This window comes from Anarrhichthys ocellatus, unplaced genomic scaffold (genome assembly GCF_004355925.1).
Source record: "Anarrhichthys ocellatus isolate YVR2014 unplaced genomic scaffold, GSC_Weel_1.0 scaffold31, whole genome shotgun sequence".
NCBI lineage: Eukaryota > Metazoa > Chordata > Actinopteri > Perciformes > Anarhichadidae > Anarrhichthys > Anarrhichthys ocellatus.
The window spans coordinates 3,201,319-3,219,897 of record NW_022280061.1 but is presented as its reverse complement, the minus strand read 5'-3'; the positions used below and the strand labels follow the sequence as shown (position 1 = coordinate 3,219,897).

Genomic DNA, 18,579 nt, shown 5'->3' with positions numbered 1-18,579 from the left:
GGGGTGGGACAAAAGAAGGAGAAGGGTTCACAGCAGAAGCAGCAGGGCGTTGTATAACATTGCAGTGGCATAGCTCGGTGAGGAGGAGAGATGGGGGTGGGGTGGGGAAGTTTGGTGGGTGTAGGAGACAAACACGTTAACATCAGCAGCTCAGGGCGTGGTCATCAGTGCAGGTTCATTGTAATGAGGGAGTGTGAGGAGGATACATGACTGCTTTATGATTTACACGGAGCCCGTTGTGCTGCATGGAATGATTACAATGAAGTATCATGAAGTATTTCTGCATTTACTTTTAAAAGTCGTCCACTTTTTCCGAATGCTTTTTGGATTTTAACTGAGCTTCACCGTCACAACACCCACTTCTGTAACCTTTCGTCTGACGCTACAGCCTGTTAGTGTGTGTCGTCTTATATTTAATGTATGTAAAGCTGCTCACACGCTCTTCACTATAATAAAATGCTCGGTGGGGAGAGGCACATGGTCAGTTAGATCCTCTTTTCACACCTCAGTGATGACTCAAGGTCCTCTTGGTGTGTGCAGAAGCTGGAGGACTCTCCCATCTCTCTCTCTTCCTCTCTTCTCTCTCGCTCTCCTCTCTCTCTCTCTCTCTCTCCTCTCTCTCTCTCCTCTCTCTCTCTCTCTCCCCCTCTCTGCCTCTGTGTCAAGAGGCAGCAGGGTGTGGCATCCCCCAGCAGAGACAGCTCTGTAGGAGCACACAAAAGCCCTCAAAGAAAACTGTTTCATGTGCACTTAAACCCTGCTGCAGAGCCACAACATACTTTTTGAGAGAAATTAAATAGCACATTATGTAATCCAAACATTAGAATTTCATGTCAACTGCTGCCGTGTCTGTACTTGTTATAATAGCTTACATTCACATGATACGAGTGGTGCTGATACCACTGACATGCGTCACTGATTCAAATTAAAAGGCCTTTTCTTTGTGTTTACGTGGTTAATGCGCTTCAGGAGATGCGCTGTTATGGATGTTCCCTCGAGCTGTTATGCTTATGTGCCAGTAAAAATGTCCTCTGATAAGATTGGAGGGAAGGTTTATAGCAGATGTGCTGATCGGTATTGGTGGAATCACCCCAAGTGTGAAAGAAATGAGCAGCAAATGAAACATTTCAGACGTTGGATTTATATAGTTTAATATCACTTTTACCATCGTCTAAGGCATATGCTGTAAAACTAAATCAAAAAAGATAATGGCAAAAAGTATTATTAAGATTTAGGATTAAATATTCACTTTGCAGCAAAGTGTGTATGTGCATACGTGTGTGAGGCGTCAGAGAGTGATGTTGCTCTGGGAGCGCAGAGTGGGGCGTTGCAGTTTTAGTCACTTTTAGTGGTTTTATTTTAATGCGTGCACGTGTAGGGTAGATCTTTCTCCCTGCTGCGAGAAATGGTGCAGTTGAGCTGCATCTAATGATTACTTGAAATAGATTCCCCATCTTCATAAGATTATGTCTGCTTTTGAACGGCCTAATATTATAAGAATAATCTAATAGGATAAGATGACAACCTATTATTACACAAAGGGATGTTTCCCTGGCTTGCTGTGTTTGTCCGTCCTCAATTTCTTATAATGGTGTTCATGTTTTACAGGCAGGGACGCCCAGCAGTCGGCTGGAGAGCGAGCGCGTGAAGCAGACAATCTGTGATGCTTACCTGCACATTTAAATGAGCAGAAATCACTGCCTATGTCTATGTGCAGTAAACTGTTAGGAAACACAGCAAAATCCCCCACTGAGATGCACAGGTAAATAATTCATGAGGTGTGACTCTCAGAAGAGGTGGAAAATGCCCTAAGAGAAGCAAAAAGGGGAGGGAGAGAGTGGGGGAAAAAGATGAAGGAGAAGGAGGAGGGTGGCGGGGTAAGACAGCATAGCGGGTGGGATGGGGATTGGTTCAGGGAACAAAGGGGTGTGGCAGCGCACAGGGAGCAGCAAGAAGAAACAAAGGATGGCGCCTTAAACTCAGAGCATTACGGTTGATAGAGAGGCAAGGAGTGATGCTCGAATTAGATTGTGAAAGTGAGAGGTGAGAGGCAGGTGTAAAGGAAGGTGTGTGGATGAAGTGAACTCGCAGTAAAGCAGATTTCTTGCAGTGACGTGAGAAGTGAGCAGAAAGGGAGGAAGGGGGCTGAGGGTTTCTCTTCTGGTAGCCATGAGCAACAAGGAAGAATTGCATCCTAATCCAGTTTAATCACACGGGGGTGAAACAATAAAACAGAGCTGCCGTGTTTGTGAGGGACTTGTTGCCAATTAAAGATAAATCTGTTAGACTTGGTGCACAAACACACACAATAGAGATTTAACCCTTATTTGCATTGCTCCCACAAGCAACTAGGGTTTAAACCTTTATCCCTGAAAAATCTCTCTTTACACCAGTTGTATCATAAAATGTGGAGTTGGAAATACTTGTATTAGGTAGACAACAAATTCCCTGAAATCCATCTTTATGTTACCGTGACTCACTCAAAGCTTTCTGGTTAGCTTCTATCCTGTCATTCCTCGTCTTACTGAGGCTGCTCTTATTTTCTTTGGCCTATACGTGTGCGTGTGCGATGGCGCACTTGTGTATTGTGCATTGATGCATCTTAGAGGCTTTTGCCCATTCAAGCAGAATAATGGGTGTGAAGGCAGAGCTATGGCCCTAGAGATCTCCATTTGGGGGGCGGATGAAATGTGGGGAGCTTGCATTATTCAATACTGACCTAACTGGAGAGCTGGATCTCGCACGCAGTTCTCGGCTCTGCCGACCTTGTGGATGGGCGATGGTAGTCGCACAGAAGCAACCTCGTTCTAATCCTCCAGAACAGCTGGGAGAAGTCTGGTTAGATAAAACACAGTCTTTACTTTGTCAAAATGACCTCCAGCAAGGCATTTAATTCCTATCTGTTCAAAGGCAACTGCTACAGTAACAGTCAATACAAGTCTGAGGAAGTTTTAAGTAGCAACACTGCAAAAAGCATCTGTCGTAACAAGACATTTAGTCGACTCAGCTATCAAACTTTCTAAAACTGAAACTATCTCAGTGGGTTAAAGGAATAGTTGGACATTTGTGAAACTTGTTTGCTTTCTTGGATGAGAAGATCTGTACCATGTTCATGTTTTTACAATAAATAGGATAAACTACGTTTTTTTTGTAGCTGCAGATTAAAAAAACTAGATGTAACTTGTTAATTAGTGGTTTTCATAGGTGCTCATATGTTTGTTTTCTTACCTTGAGATAAAGCCAAGCTGGCCGGTTTCCTTCTATTTCCAATCTTGTGCTAAGCTAACAGGCTTACAGGTAACTTCATATCAATCTATCAATCTTTTCATCTAACTCTTGGCAAGAAAGCAAATAAATTTACACCTATTTACCAAAAAAGTTGAAGTATTATTTTAAGTTAATTCCACTTGTTCTTGGTGCTGTTTCCCTTGTTTCATTATTTTTCAGTGTCTTGAAACTGCAGTAATATATATAAAAGGTACATTTCTGTAGGCTGCTTAGGCCTCAGTATGCTGATGTTAGCAGTTAGCTTTCACTACATTTAGCTCATATTGCAACACTGTGGGTCGTCCCTGTGTTCCCAGGGTCTCCATTGTCAGAGATTGGTGAGGGCTCTCTTTGCAATTGAAAAAAGTGCAAAAGCAGGAAAGGAGATGAGCGTTTCCAGTGCCGAAAGTCATCTGTTACCAAACGTGTGGAGTCGTGTTCATGACCATAATGTCATTTTGTATTAATTAATTAATTGAAGTTGTTTTCGCTTTCTGCACAGCCTCTCCTCGCTCTCCCTCTCTCTGCATGCTATCTCTGTCTGGTCACTTCTACACATCAGCAGATCTATCCCAGACACTAGCAGCCCCCCCCACCACCCCACCCCCCCTCCCCCACTGCAGGTCCCTCCCAACACGATGTTGTGCACCACAGTTTCTTTATCACTATAAATAACGCAGACCCCATCTGAAACTAATAAGGCAGTTCGGTGCAGTGAGGTGACAACAAATTCAAACCAAGTAACATGCAGAGTCCTGTTGAAACATTTTGATTCAACTCATTATTTCATGCACCCCAAACTGTCTCCGTATCACATATTACATCATAACTATTGCTGTTATTATAATTCGTTTTTGTTGTTGTTGAACCACACGTTATTGCAGAATGAAGCTCTGCAGAGACAATTCACTGCATGAATGTCCCTTGTTCCAAACCCCTTCAGATAGCTCCCCGACCAAATTAGGCTTCTCTGCGGTCCACTGACCATGTCGAAAGATCATCACACACACACACACACACACACACGCACACACACACACACACACACTGACTGACAGCTGCTGAGAGGGAAAGATAAAGAGGTGGCCTCCAATGTGCTAAAGATCAGAGCCTTAAAGCCTAAATCAATACTTACAATTTGTAACCAATGGTGACATTAACATTTTAGAGACAAATAATTAACATAGCTTTATGATTTATATGTCTGTTTTAGCTAAGTCAGTCTCCTCTAAGTGTGGACATGTATGGAATAATGAATAATTCCCAAAAGATCTGAATAAAGAGAAATAGTTGTATTATTAGCTCTTTCCAATCCCCATTTAAATTAGAATAATTTATCTAGGGATGTCGTTCATGTGGAAGCAATGTTCTTTATTTTGTCACCAGGAGGGGAGGGCGGACAGGATGAAATGTCCTTGGGGACCTGGACTGGTAAATCTCCATGAAAGTACAGAAACGCACAGATTCCACATGCGCGCACACACACACACACACACACACACACATGCCTGAATTAATCACAGGGCTCCAAATCTCCAAAAATCTTTGCTCTACTGTCTTTTGCTGCTTTAGAGGTTCATCAATCAGTGATGCCTGAACAATGCAAATAGATTTGTTGTGGTGATCATTTCTTTTCATTTTCACTTGGTCCACAGTTTGACTCCATAATTGTTTGGAGATTAAATGTGTCATGCCAAATTGGATACACACTTTGGCGAATATAACTTAGTTGTTTGGAAAAGGACATTTAGATTTGATGCTAAAAAGCTATTTCAAAAGGAATATAATCTGTAAGGGAATGAAACAAATATAAACAGGGATATCTAAAAGTGTCCTTATAAAGCAGAGGAACTAGTTAACTGCATATTTTATATCAATCTCTAATGTATTCTGAATCTTAATGTCAATTTCTATTGTACAGTAAAATTACTGCAAATTATTCAGTGTAATTTCCATCTCCCTGAGCAATGACGGGGTGTCTTCACCCTGAGAGAGACTGTAATTATGCTGTTTCAAGAGAGAAGGCATGCACAGCGAACACCAGTTTGAGAGTCAATTAGATAATAGTCTCATGTTTAAAACACCAAGAGCTAAGCTAACCTGTGAAGCAGCCCTGCACATGGATTTATACAGACAAGTGATATATGACCTCTCAGTCTGCTCAGAAGCTCACTGCACAAGCTTCCAAACTGCTTTTTAATTAGTAGCTGACCCTGCTCTATCGATCTGCTCTCTAACGATGGGGCGTTGGCTTACCATGGATCAGCTGCAGCGTGTAATACACACAGCAACAAAACCATCTGCATTCCTCTACACCACTCAGCTGGACGGTTTACTGTATTCACTTCATTATGGGAGGTAAATATTTTAGCGGTTTACCAGCTGGAAACGTTGCCTGAATGAGTCCCACAGGCTCAGAGTGAGTTGCCATTTTTAAATTAGGGTCGAGCCGAGATAATTGAATGCTTTTGCTGTTTTCTGCCCGATCAATAGCTGTTAATGTGTGTACAGTGACACAGTATATCAGCCTGTGGGCGAACCGCCAGCAGGTGGGGAATGACGGCAGTCAGCACTTTTGGAGATGGGAGAGGAGCGGGGGCGGCAAACGCACACATGCACACTGTAAGCCTGGAGATGGGATGCCTTGACATGCATGTATTTGCTGTGGTGGTGTAGTGCAGCAAAGAGGGGTGGGGAGGAATGATGTAGACATGCGCAGTAAGATTGGCAAACATTAATGAACTCTGAATACTAATTAAATTGTATTTTTGTGTCCAAAATTGAATGAAGCTCTGTTTTGTGTGTTTGTTTCTTGCAAAGTAGGTCTGCAGCCTCTGGTTGGTCTTCTACCGGGCTTCGTCTGCACGGACGAGCTGTCCATAAAGATGCTCATTCAGTGACGGATGCTCAGACCTTCCCTCACACATAATGCAGATAGTGCGTCAATCTTGTGACACTGCACATGAGAGAGGTGAGATAAATGGGATGTGCTGAGCATAAAGAACCTCGGCACAGTTTATCGTCATCCATGGCCTGTAACGCCACACCTGTGCGGTACTGCCAAAACAAATTCGTTCGATGAGTTAACATCTGTTTGATGGTTTCTCTCGCTCAATAAGGCAATGCCTTATTGAGCGATGGTGACATTTGATTAATGAAAGCAGCCATTAGTGTGATGTGCTCCCATTACTGTCTCTGCTTTCGTTGAGAGAACAATCGCTCTGTTAACCTCAGCCGGCCATTTCTTCCCCGTTGAATCTTAAGACAATCATAACGCTATTAGGTCGTTCTCTGCTGATCTTGAACGATGCCTTGTAATTACCCTGCACTCACCCGTGACTAGCAGGTTAGATTAAATGACTCACTTCCAGGAAAACGCTCAGCAGCAGTCCATCGCTAACCTTAGTGTCATTTCTTCAAGCGTTCAAGGTTGAAATGTATATTGCTGCACAAACGGACACAGGGGAGTAAGGTGACGACGGTGTACTGTTCGATGCTTTAGCACCACCCACCTAACCAGCTACCCACACACCACACACATCATCTACAAAGACATCATCACCTTCAGTGGGTGAAGGCTGAAGGATGTGTGCAGCAGTAAAAGGGACGATAAAACCTAGTTACTTCATAGCTAAACCAACAAAAGGAATAATTCAACACACAAAACAACGTATGCAGTCGGCTTACTCAGACATTTATAACTTAACAAATGGCTTCACTAATGGTTAATAAATCATTTGTTCATGCATTACAGATCAGACATGATGCCCTTTTAGAAAGAGGCTCATTCATTAACAAAGGGTCACAATGGTTTCTCACAATAGTAGCTAAGACATTAGCTTGTTACCGTTCTCACGTGAGAGTGGTATCTGTCTTCTCATGTGAATCCCAGCAGGAAAGCAAATAAGCATATTTCAAAAAATTGTTAAACTATTCTGATATAAGAGCATTTGTTTTCTTGAACATTTACTCAATACGGACAGCACTGTGTGCACACTGTGTGTCAAGTTTCAACTTCTTCTGAAGCAGTTTTCTCTATAAACAGGACAAAGATGAATGACTTTCATGTCTTTAACAGCAGTGAGAGTGCTTTGCATGTTGATGGTCTGCCACGTACACGGAGAGATGTTGTGGTTAGTATCTCAGACCTGATGCAGGATTTCCACATTAGTCGACTTATTTATTATCATATGCACAACAATTGATTGAAAGTGATTGATCAATTCTGAATGGTAATCAGTCGAAGGATGGTTTGCACAGCAGATAATACAAGACCCCCACCTTTGTCTCATTAACATGTGTCACTATTGTTCTTGCACCTCACAGAGAGGGGGCAGGGGAGTATGGAGCACCTTCTTATATACACTCTATGCTTCCCCCCTGCAAGCAGCCCCCCCCCCCCGCCCAGCTGCCCTGTGCACGTCTGGATGTTTGAAGACTATATATACCGTGTGGAGCAGCATGAGAGATTTGTCAATAAGTCGTCCTCTGGAGGCAGGTAACCTTTAATCCTCCACTCTGACAGCCTGCAGCCCTTTGTGAGGGGAAGGGAGTGTCCCTCCGTGTCCCTACATCCTCTGCTGCACATTGGTACTGAGGCAGTTTAATACAAGGTATACATCATACAGTAATCTCACTCTCAGGGGGACACTGGATGACAGGACAACTTCAAAAGTGATATTGTTGAGAGATGATTCAAGGATCATTGATGGTTCAAGGATGATTGCAGAATGTATCCTTGTTTGATGATAAGAAAAAAGCACCTGCTGATTGTTTTAAAATAATCACAGGAGCCTGAGAAGCAAAACCTCATCAATCCAGTCAAGGCCACATTACGGGTTACATTTCTGGAGATAAGAAATTGTTATCCTGTTTAATCCAACTATTCTGTAGTTGGTTTAAACAGGATAACTTGCACTGATGTGCGCAATAATAACACACAAAATAAACAAAATATAATGAGGCGCTTCTCAAGGTTAGACACGAATCCTCTTGAAGATAAAGATGAAATCAACTCCACAAATTAGAATTTTAGGGAAAGTAGTAAAACAAGCTAACTGGCAGTGAGTGCCTTGTGATTTCTTAAGCTACAATTTTCAATATTTTTTATATAATTCCAATAATGATGTATATGTATTATGTTGCTTTTACAAACCCACATAGAAGTGTCACCTGGCTCTGCAGCTCCCCTCAGCTCTGCCTTTGAGCATCTTCCAGGACATCATTTTGGTTTATTGTCTCACAACTTTACTGTTATAGTTCAGTCTCACTGCTGCCATTGTCATGTCTCTACCATTCAGAAGGCAGCTGTTTTCAGGGGGAATGCCCTAAAACCCGTTGTTTGCAGCCTGCCATGCAGTAAACAGAAGACAGACACAGTTAATGACTAGCTGGGGAACAAACTGGAACATTTAGCTGCTTAAGAACTTGATATTTTTGCTGCAAGTTTGTGGAGACCATGCCAGAGCTAAACGGAGAGTGGAAAGGAGAAGCTAAAAACACATCTTCAAGTGAAAACTAATGCCGTGTGTCTGCTGGATGTGTAGATTGCTACCATGGTCCCCATTTTTAAAGTGTAAATATTATCATTGTATCATAAATATGCCTGCGGACTGTCCTATGTTAGCTTTTGTATGTCACGCAGATCAGTGCAGGCTCTTTATAATCTTGGAAATCAGCCATTATGGTCAAATCAGGTTTAATTATCCTCTATTTTGTGGCGTGATCCTAGTCAATCTGTGCAGCACGAAGAAGGACCAGGAAAACATCTCTTACAGACACATAGTGCTGGTTACTTGTTCTTGAGAAATAGATGGAACTTAGTTATTAACGGCCTTAATAAAATATTCTGTTCTGTAAATGTGCATTGCCTACATTTAAGTCCTGAGGGCCTTAAGATCAATGATAGCAGAATTACTCTTTCTGACCTCTGACAATTTCACACCTTCAGCAGCAGAGGAAATTAATGCGTCACATTTGCGTGGCCTCATAAAGTTATGAAATGCTTATTAATTACATTTATTTTATAATATCACTGGAAATATGGGGATGCTTTTTTTGGAACATGATGTAGATGCTGCGTGACAACATTACTGCAGAAGTCTGTGCCGGCTCGCCAGCAGCAGGTATTAAACAGCAAGACAGCTGTGAAGTCATTTAAATAATTTACGAACGATGGACAAGAAAAAAGACAGAAGAAGCCCTGAATAACGTCACAACAAAGCTTGAGCTTCATGTAATCTTTCAACTGATCAGGATACATTATACGCTTATCGTTGAAACAGAATCATCTCAAACTGATCAGAGAAATCTCTTTTCTTTTTTTAAAGCTTTGAGCTTCTGATTATAAATGATTCCATTCGTCACTCACTACTCTTACTGTTCCTTCAACTGTTTGACTTCTGGCCTTTAATGCCTCGTGGTGCCTTCAAGAGCACTCCTTTCAACATCAGGTTGAGCTCAGCTTTGCGCTACATTTTCATACTTTCAATTATTTCTTTGTTCTCTCTCTCAAAATGCTGTGTCACGCACGGTGTGCAGGCTGGATGCTGAATAGAAAGCCCTGGATGGGCTCAGCTGCTCCATAATGGATTAGGCAGCGGCAGCACAGACCTCTTACCCCCCAAAAGAGCTGAAGGAACATTTTAGAACAGAAGGTACACTGTGATCTTTAGATACACCATTTATCTAAAAAAAGATCAAATTGTGTGTGTCAAAGAGAAGGAAATAACTGCTTCATATATATATTTTTATTATTCTCTATTTGAAGAATATAAACCTTGAACTGTCATTAATATAAAATGGATTCCTCAAATTGGCTGGAGTTTAATGAGGACATTCTCTTGGTAATGACTTATAATCCAGAATGTCAACATCTAAACGGATATCTTAATGTGAGTTTCATTCCAAATGACATCTGTTGATACTGTCAGCGGTTGCACGCTGCAGCACAAGGTTACTCTGAGGACACATCCCTGAAGGTTGAACTTGTTTTGCTGCACTGCTGCACCCTCCCTGGCCTCCTCCAACATAACGAGTCCCATCTGAATAGGGACCAACCAGCACTTCTTCCTCAAGTCACTGACTGTAAGCTTATCTCTGCAAAATGTTGACAGTTGCAGAAATGTAACAAAGATAAATGAACGACATTTTATATTTACAGTGTTTTTTTAACTGAAGGTCATCACATATTGGAAGTAAAACGTTTTTTTCAGGAATGCTTTATTGTTAATTAGATATATTAGAGGACGTGCATTTGGCATTTACGACTGCTGATGTTTCCTAAAGTGTCTTTGCAGAAAAACACTGCAGACTGAATTCTGAGAGAATGTCTGAAGCAGGAAGTGACCTCCAGTGCATCAACAGCGGTCTGCAGAGCTTCGGTTCCTCTCCACCTTTTGATGCAGCCAGCTGAAACCTAAAAATACCTTTTTAACTTCTCATCAGACGTTTTTTCTGTGTAACGATGGGGTTCTATCTGTTTAATCAGAAAGACATTTCCCCACAGCTAGACCTGGTGTGACGTGTTTTTGCATTCATCACATGTGGTATAGTTACAGGGCAGCTCTTGTGTTTTGGTGTACAATTATTGCATCATGCATATGCATGTAGCTTTGTACAAGCAATACTCCTTTCCTGTATTCAAATAGAGTATTTCTTTTTACCAGTTTGCATTTTCTAATTTAGCCAACATTCTGTGAGACTGGAGAACAAGGACAAAGAAAAACATAGCACATCTAAAGTAGATCAAGTCAGTTAACCTTTGCTCTGCAAATCAAATCATTACACCAAAATCTAATTCTGTACAATATTTAAAATATTTGAAGAAGAACAGTGGCCATCTTCTGATTAGTGAGATGCACTTTACAGCTAAAGTAATTGTATTTCTCAAGTTGAATTATCTCATCCTCACAGAAGCTTAGACGGAGGTCAGGAATAGAGCTGCGACCTTCCCCTTTGTTAGACATTTTCCTTCAGTCTGTCTGTCTGCATGTCTGGCTTGGCCGGCTCTGTCTCAGGCTATTATTAGCACCAAGGGAAAAATAGAGACAGCCACGTCACACACAGGGCCTACCTCAAAATGACTTTGCGAGGCAAAGAAACAGAATGAATCGAGAGCTTAACGCCAAATAATTTCTGAAGTGCATTTCCCCAACTGCTTTCCATAATGTTTGCTAGCTGCCTTCTGTATCTGTTTACATTCCTGTCTTCTGATCTGTTTGTCTGTCCGTCTGGACGTCAAACTCTGTTTTGTGTTGGCTCTTCGTGGGTGTGTAGGATCACACACATTCAGAGCCGACACTTCAGTCCAGTGAAGAAGGATGGCGTTGATCCGGAGACGCTGAGAAACGGGTGAAATTTACGGCCGTGGCCCCCTCGCTCTGCATCCTGATTCTCATTTCCACCACCATCACAGCCCCACACAGACACGTATTACCAGACAGGACATAAAACATGCTTCTCCCTCAACAGAACTTTGTTTTACGTGCGGTAAACTGTTAATGTATTGAGATGTGAGAACATTAAAAAGAGAAATGTGTTAATTTGTGGCACAGTGTATTCTCAGCTCATTAAATTTACATTTATTACAGCATAAAAACAATATTTTACACAACACTGTGAATATTTTAAGACAAGCAAGCGGCAATAATTATAGAGTGACACACTTGAGAAATCAGCCAACTGCAACGTTTGCTGATTGCATTGGGACTGAAGGACTAAACACCCTCAAATTAATCAGACATTTTCCTATAGGAGGCAATATTTTCCATGTGTTTTTTTGCCTCATAATACTCCTGTGTGTTTTCTATGGTTGTGAGGAAAGGCCAGGGTTGCTAAGATGAGACTCAAAATAGAAAGTTGAAGCACTCTTCAAGTTTGAAGCGTGAGGAAGGGAGGGCTGTTTTATAACAGGGCTTTTACAGTGGAATCTCACTGCATGACTCCCACCACACCTTCCACTCAGCAGCATTGCAGGGGTATAAATCTTTGAAGAACCACAAACTGCGTCACACATGCACACCCAGCGCCGTAGCTGTCCCGCCCAGCTACAGAGACAATTCAAGAGGCCGAAGGTCTCAAGGTCTAGGACTGTGTGTGTGTGTGTGTGTGTGTGTGTGTGTGTGTGTTTAAGTGTGTGGAGCAGCTACGGGGGATGCAAAGATCAACGTACAGTACAGCAGCAGGTAATCCATCATATTTCTTTCATAAACATCTGCACTGTGGCCCCGAGAAGCAGAAGAAAAATATATCTCCAGGGAAGAGGTGAAGGTGACATTGCTTTCTGCCCCGTGTTGGTCCAAAGCAACAATATTATTTTCCTCAGACCTGAAAACATGGTACAAGAATAATAATATTACAATACTGGCTCTCAGCATTGAACCTCACAGGTTTTCCTGCATTTGCTGCATCAAGTGTGCAACAAAAAGAAAACTGTTGATAATGGTATAGAAACGCATGTTAAAATCTGCTCAATCTGCTCCTATACTAATACAGAAATCTGGAATATTCTCTCCATCCTTTTCTTAATATTGTTGAATCACATTGACTGATTAATCCGTGGTGGAGGGAGGACTCATCTTTTAGTACAAGAAGCAATATCACAGAATAGAAATACACACTATTTCTACCCAATATACTTAAAGTACCAATAGAAAATGTACTAATTATGAATTCAACTTATTATGCAGAATTGCCCATTTCATAAAACTGTTTATTATAATGTTGGATTTTTATTACTGATGCTATTAATGTGTACATCTCTTCAGCTTTGCAGTTGGTAAAGATGGGTCTAATATGGATTACTGTATATACTGCTGGGTGACCCCAGGAATCATTAAAGTCTTACCTTCACCTATAATATTACATCATTTATTTGTTGATTTAATTTTGTATTATTAATTTGAATCTGCAAAATAAACAGTAACTACCAAATGAATGTAGTGGAGTAAAAATAGTACGGTACGATATTTCCCTCTGAAAAGTAGTGGAGTAGCATTCAATGGACAATAGTCAGGTAACGTACATGTACCTCTGAAATGTACTTAAGTACAAGTAGTAAAAAATATGATCTTCTCCAGACAACTAAATGTAACATGTAAAAAAACAATGAAATCATTTGCAGCCTCAATAACTTCAAGTCTTCATTGAGTCTTTATTATATGGTGTCATACAGCAATACATAAGAATAACATCAAACAGAATAGCATGTTGACTACATTCGATCCCTATGCCTTTGTAGTCGTGGTAGCTCTAATAAAGAGATAATAATGATTACACATCCCTACTGAACACATCACACACACATGGCCAGAAAGAAAGCTGCTGGTGTTTTAAGGCATTTCACATCCTACAGTTATTTGTTCTACGGCTAAGTCTTGATTGGTGCTTTTCTGTTTTCCATGAAAGGTTGTTGCATGTGCACTTAGAAAAGTTTGGCAGTGCAGTAGTAGCAGGAGTGACACTTCTTTCTTCAGACACTAACGGATGAGTGGTTTGGTTTACGGTGTAAAGATAAAAGCTTGATGAACCATTCATCCACTGTTTTAGCTGTGTATTATAAAATGCGGCTCATATTTCTTGTACATTTCTTTTGCTTTACACTGGATTTCAGTGATCTGGAAAACAAAATGCCCAACTATCAGGTTTACTGCCCTCTACATATGTATAATAGGCCACTGTGTAGAGACACAGACACACTCACTAAAGCACTAACACACCTATCACAAGCCTCAAGTAGAGTAAGTAAAGGAACCCAATCCACAGCAGTCCCCCGTACAATCAGTAGTTTTGTGTTGTCATCGTATGTGCAGTTTGTCAGGGTGTGGGTCTCCATGACCAGCAGCAGGGGAATAAGCTGTGTTAACGCCGGCAGTACACAAGCAGAAAAGAAACAGGCTACACGTCTCTCATACCGAGGTGTTTCTAGTGGTGAGGTCGTGCTACGGCAGACATTTTGTCCAGTCATGGCCACAGTTATAAAGAAAGAAGTCAAGTTGTTTCAAACGTGTGGTGGTCTGGCGGCTGAAGTGAGTATTTTGAGCATTGATGGCATAGTTTTCTTCTGGCTGAGTGATATGGTATGAATTCTGGAGCTCAAATGTGCGTCAAGCATCATCGATGGCACATGGGAAATGGTGTTGAATATGCATACAATTCATCGCACAGAGAGGGATCACAGAGGATCTCGTAGGCTAAAGCGTGATTTACAATTCAGTCTCTAATTGACTGGATGCTTCAAGAGAACTATCACTTCCTCTTTCTTATCATATTCTTATCACGTTAGCTGCATTTTGCCTCCTTTACAGCATCTTTGCTTCACTTTTCCTCTATCTTTCATAGCATATTGTGCAAACTGTTTACCAAATTTGGTAGTTTTGACATTCTAGACATATAAGTGCAAGTGGATTTGTACTTCTTATCTTCATAGCATCGAGGCCTATCTACGTCACATCCTGCAGTAAGAGTTATAATCTAACCTACAGGCTTACAAGCACATCTATTACATTTATTAATGAGTGTTGTGCATGAGGATGCTCAGCACGGTAGATGGTAAAAAGGAAGGCATTAGCCAGCCTTTTAACAATGAAATCGTGTCAAACGAGCAATAGGCCGATGGATTCCATGCAAGCATGACATCCACATACGGCATGCAAATTATGCTTGATTCATACATTTGTTTTTTCTTTGCTTCAAGTCTCTTTTAAATAGCTAAGGGAATCCACTTTTGGAAATGAGTCTTTATCGGGAAGTTAGAAAGGAGGAGGAAGAGGAGAATCTTCCATAATGTTGTCATGCAGAACTGATTGGACTGCAGTCAAACAGGGATCAACATTTTGCTTATGAACTCTGACCCGAAATAATGTCTCAGCAATACGCTGTCATATATCATTGTTTATCTTGGCTGTAGACTGTGTGCTTTCTCACTAAACTGTTGTAGGAATGTCTTTTTGTTTGTACCGTATGAGTGGATGCACACACATGCTTCCATTGGAATGTGTTGACAGTAGCTCACAGCTTGTGGTGGTCGTGAATGACCACAGCTATTATCTACGTGTTTCAGTATCACATATTGAAGTGACATCAGCCCAAAGTGTGACAGGCCAGTTGAATATTATGTTTTGAAAGACTGCACTTGTGTAAGAGATGCTACCTACAGTAAGTGCTGGTTATTGTTTGATGTTGAGTGTGTGAAGGAGAAGGAGAGTTCACAGATGCGCTGTGGTTTTGTATAGAGTGGCAGTTACAGTGGAGTTATAATGGATTTCCTTTGGGGAACACATGTGGGGGACAAAGGGGACAGAGAGGGATAACCCCACGGAAAACAAACATCTAGATCCTGCACTCTACACACTTGTGGACATCCAACACACAAAAGGGCAGATGGAAACCAGGATGATCTTACTATGCTTATAATAAGGAGGCAAAGCTATCATCTTAGATCCCCACAAGTGTTGAAGTGTAAAGGCTCAGGGTTTGTTGTTTGGGAAATGAAAAGTGGTTTGGATTTGCAGGGTAAAGGGTGAAAAACAAGCTTACAGTAGGCTCTTAGTTGTTCTGGATGGTGGGAATGTCGCTGGGGTCTTGCTGCTTCTCCATCTTCTTGGTGGTGGTGATGACTGTCTCCTCATGAACTTCACGCTGGGTCACCTTGCCTCCAGACTTGCTCTGCTGGTCCTCCTCCTTGCCCTCCCTCTTGGAGCCCTTGCTGGAGCTGCCGTAACTACGGCTCTGGTAGCTGTAGCCTGGCCCAAGACTTGCGCTCATTGAGGAGCCATAGCTGATCCCTGTCCCGATGCGGGTCTCCTCCCCTTCCAGTAGTTTCCTGCAGTGAGGACGATGGAGGGAAGGGTGTAGATAGGATAGAGATAACATAGAGATAAAGAGTAATGGTAAGGAACAGCATTTTAACAGCATCCCCCCCAAATTACATTTTATAGAGGTTATCAAACAGATAATGCGTCAGTTGTCTTTGAGAGAAGAACATACCTGTAAGCTGCAATTTCAATATCCAGTGCCATCTTGACATTCAGCAGATCCTGGTACTCCCTCAGGTGACAAGCCATCTCGCTCTTATTGGCCCTCAGCTCATTCTCCAGCTCTACCATGTTGTCCTAAGGATAATCAAACAATACAAGAAAAGTAGGTTCAAGATTTTTTTTAAAGCACAACAGTCTGTGACCACATATCTTGCAGAGGAATAATCGCAGTGCCCAAACAAAGACCTCTGTCAATCCTATTGTTAGCCTCTGTATCATGTCGATGGGAACTCAAGTCGTTTATGAGCATAATGCGTAGAAATGTTTTTCCTAAAATGTATGCTCTCAGTTGGGAGTGCTTAATCCAACACCACACTGAAGTTACTCATTAGAGCACATACGCTCAGTGGGCGTTGTCCGATGCAGCAGCTGAGCGCGCTGTCCCAGGGGGATGAGTTTCAGCACCACGGACAGATCTCAGCTGCTCCTGATATTGTTATTGCCCTAAAAACGCTTTACAGTGTATTCATTTCAATTAAAATAAACGTTTATGACTGCAAATAAAATGGCCGATTTTCTAGTTTAGAAACGCGGTGAACGAGTGATGAAAAGGAGATTACCTGGTAGTTTCCAATCTCCGCATTGTGCCTCTCCTCCATCTCCCGGAGCTGCTTGTCCAGAGACTCGTTGGTTCCCCTAAGACTCTCTGTCTCGATCGTCTTCGACTGCAGCTGCCTCCTGAACTCGTTCAGTTCCTCCCTGCTGGCGCGGATGGCGTCGTTACTCCGGGTGGCCTGCTCGGACAAGTCGGTGAACTTGGTCTTGTACCACTCCTCGGCGGAATGCAGGTTCTTGGACGCCATGGACTCGTATTGGCCTCGAATCTCCTTGAGGGCGGAGGTGAGGTCCGGCTTGGACACCTCCATCTCCACAGACACCTGGGCAGCGTGGATCATTTCCGTCAGCTCGACCACCTCCTCCTCGTGCACCTTCCTGAGGAAGTTGATCTCGTCCAGCAGAGATTCCACCTTCTTCTCCAGGTCCAGGCGCACCATGGTGGCATCGTCCACATCTTTCTTAAAGGCCTTGAGGGTGACCTCCGCGTCCTCACGGGCGCGGTACTCCTCTTCGTATTTTCCCCTGAGCTTCTGCAGTTCGTCTTCAATACAATCCCTCTCGATGACGAGCTGGGACTTCTCCCCGTTCAGCTCTTCGAGCTGCGAGCGAAGTTCGCGGATCTCTTGTTGGTAAAGCTCGGCCAGGCGGGACGGCTCGGTCTGCCGCTGGCGCAGGACATTCAACTCCGTCTCCAGCACCGTGTTATGCTGCTCCAAGTTGCGCACTTTGTCGATGAACACTGCGAAGCGGTCATTAAGCCCCTGCATTTGTTCCTTCTCATTGGTGCGGACAATTTTGAACTCATTGTTGAGGACGGTGCTCTGTGTCAGGTCGAAGGTCTCCAGTGGCATGAGGCGGCCGGACTTTCTGTTGTACGCGCCCATGGATGAAACGTTGCTCCGGGATGCAGAGGAGGACCGGTAACCTCCCCGGGAGGACACGTTCATCTTTGTCCGTGACGGAGAGGCATAACGGGGAGAATCCCCGAAAATCTTCCTGTAGGAGGAGGAGGAGGAAAAGGCTTCAGATCCGTAGCTCATCTTGACTTGAATGGAGACAGAGCAGAGCAGTGGGCGCGTCTCCTTTATATAGGGGGACCAACCCCGATCACTCATTAGTGCCCGGTGGTAACATCCGGGCTCATTGTGTCAGATAGCCCAATGAATATTACAAATAATGCTGAATATTGTGCTCGAGGTGAATTTCCATAGCCTAATTATATTATGTATACAATAATTGTTCCACTGGCCAATCGGTCCAGATGGGCGCAGTTGACACTGTTCTGTGTGGAGCAGATGGAACTGTCCTTTTTGGCGCAGTGGTGCGTCAGTGTTTGATCGCTTGTTGCACATTTACACTTTAAACTGAAAAATCATATTGAAATGCTCTTCCAGAAGCATTCCTTTCATTTTTATATTAGATAACCTATATCACTCTTTCTATACAGACAATACAAATATTACGAACCGAGATAGCTCGAACATTTCTCAAAGAACCCAATAATGATGCACTTTGCTTCAACACTTCTGTTGCAGTTGTAGCTAGCAGGTTACAACTGTTACTGCTCTCTAAATCATTGCAGTGACTCTCCATACGTGTCCAACAACCTAATGCTCAAATCAACATGGGTTTACGGTTCTAAAGTGAAAGAACGTGTTTTTTGACTCTCAAACGTCTGCAGTGAGAATGAGGCTAAAATGGATAAATAAAGAGATGA

At 42.5% G+C, this 18,579-nt stretch overlaps 1 protein-coding gene across 1 annotated transcript; it reads right to left on the bottom strand.

The window, feature by feature from the left end:
• Window positions 1-13,400: 13,400 nt before the first annotated feature.
• inab (internexin neuronal intermediate filament protein, alpha b) lies at window positions 13,401-17,943 on the bottom strand. The gene is made up of 3 exons (XM_031864521.1): window positions 16,865-17,943; window positions 16,255-16,379; window positions 13,401-16,090 (listed from the first exon to the last, which is right to left on the bottom strand). The coding sequence occupies exons 1-3, from the start codon at window positions 17,900-17,902 to the stop codon at window positions 15,814-15,816; spliced, it is 1,440 nt and encodes a 479-aa protein (XP_031720381.1). The 5' UTR covers window positions 17,903-17,943; the 3' UTR covers window positions 13,401-15,813.
• Window positions 17,944-18,579: the final 636 nt, after the last annotated feature.

Bases quoted from the DNA above. Each gene is read 5' to 3' on its own strand.
- inab (XM_031864521.1), bottom strand. From the start codon at position 17,902: ATGAGCTACGGATCTGAAGCCTTTTCCTCCTCCTCCTCCTACAGGAAG. The intron at 16,380-16,864 runs GTAATCTCCTTT...GATTATCCTTAG, and splicing joins CGGAGATTGGAAACTACCAG to GACAACATGGTAGAGCTGGA. The intron at 16,091-16,254 runs GTATGTTCTTCT...TCCTCACTGCAG, and splicing joins ATTGAAATTGCAGCTTACAG to GAAACTACTGGAAGGGGAGG.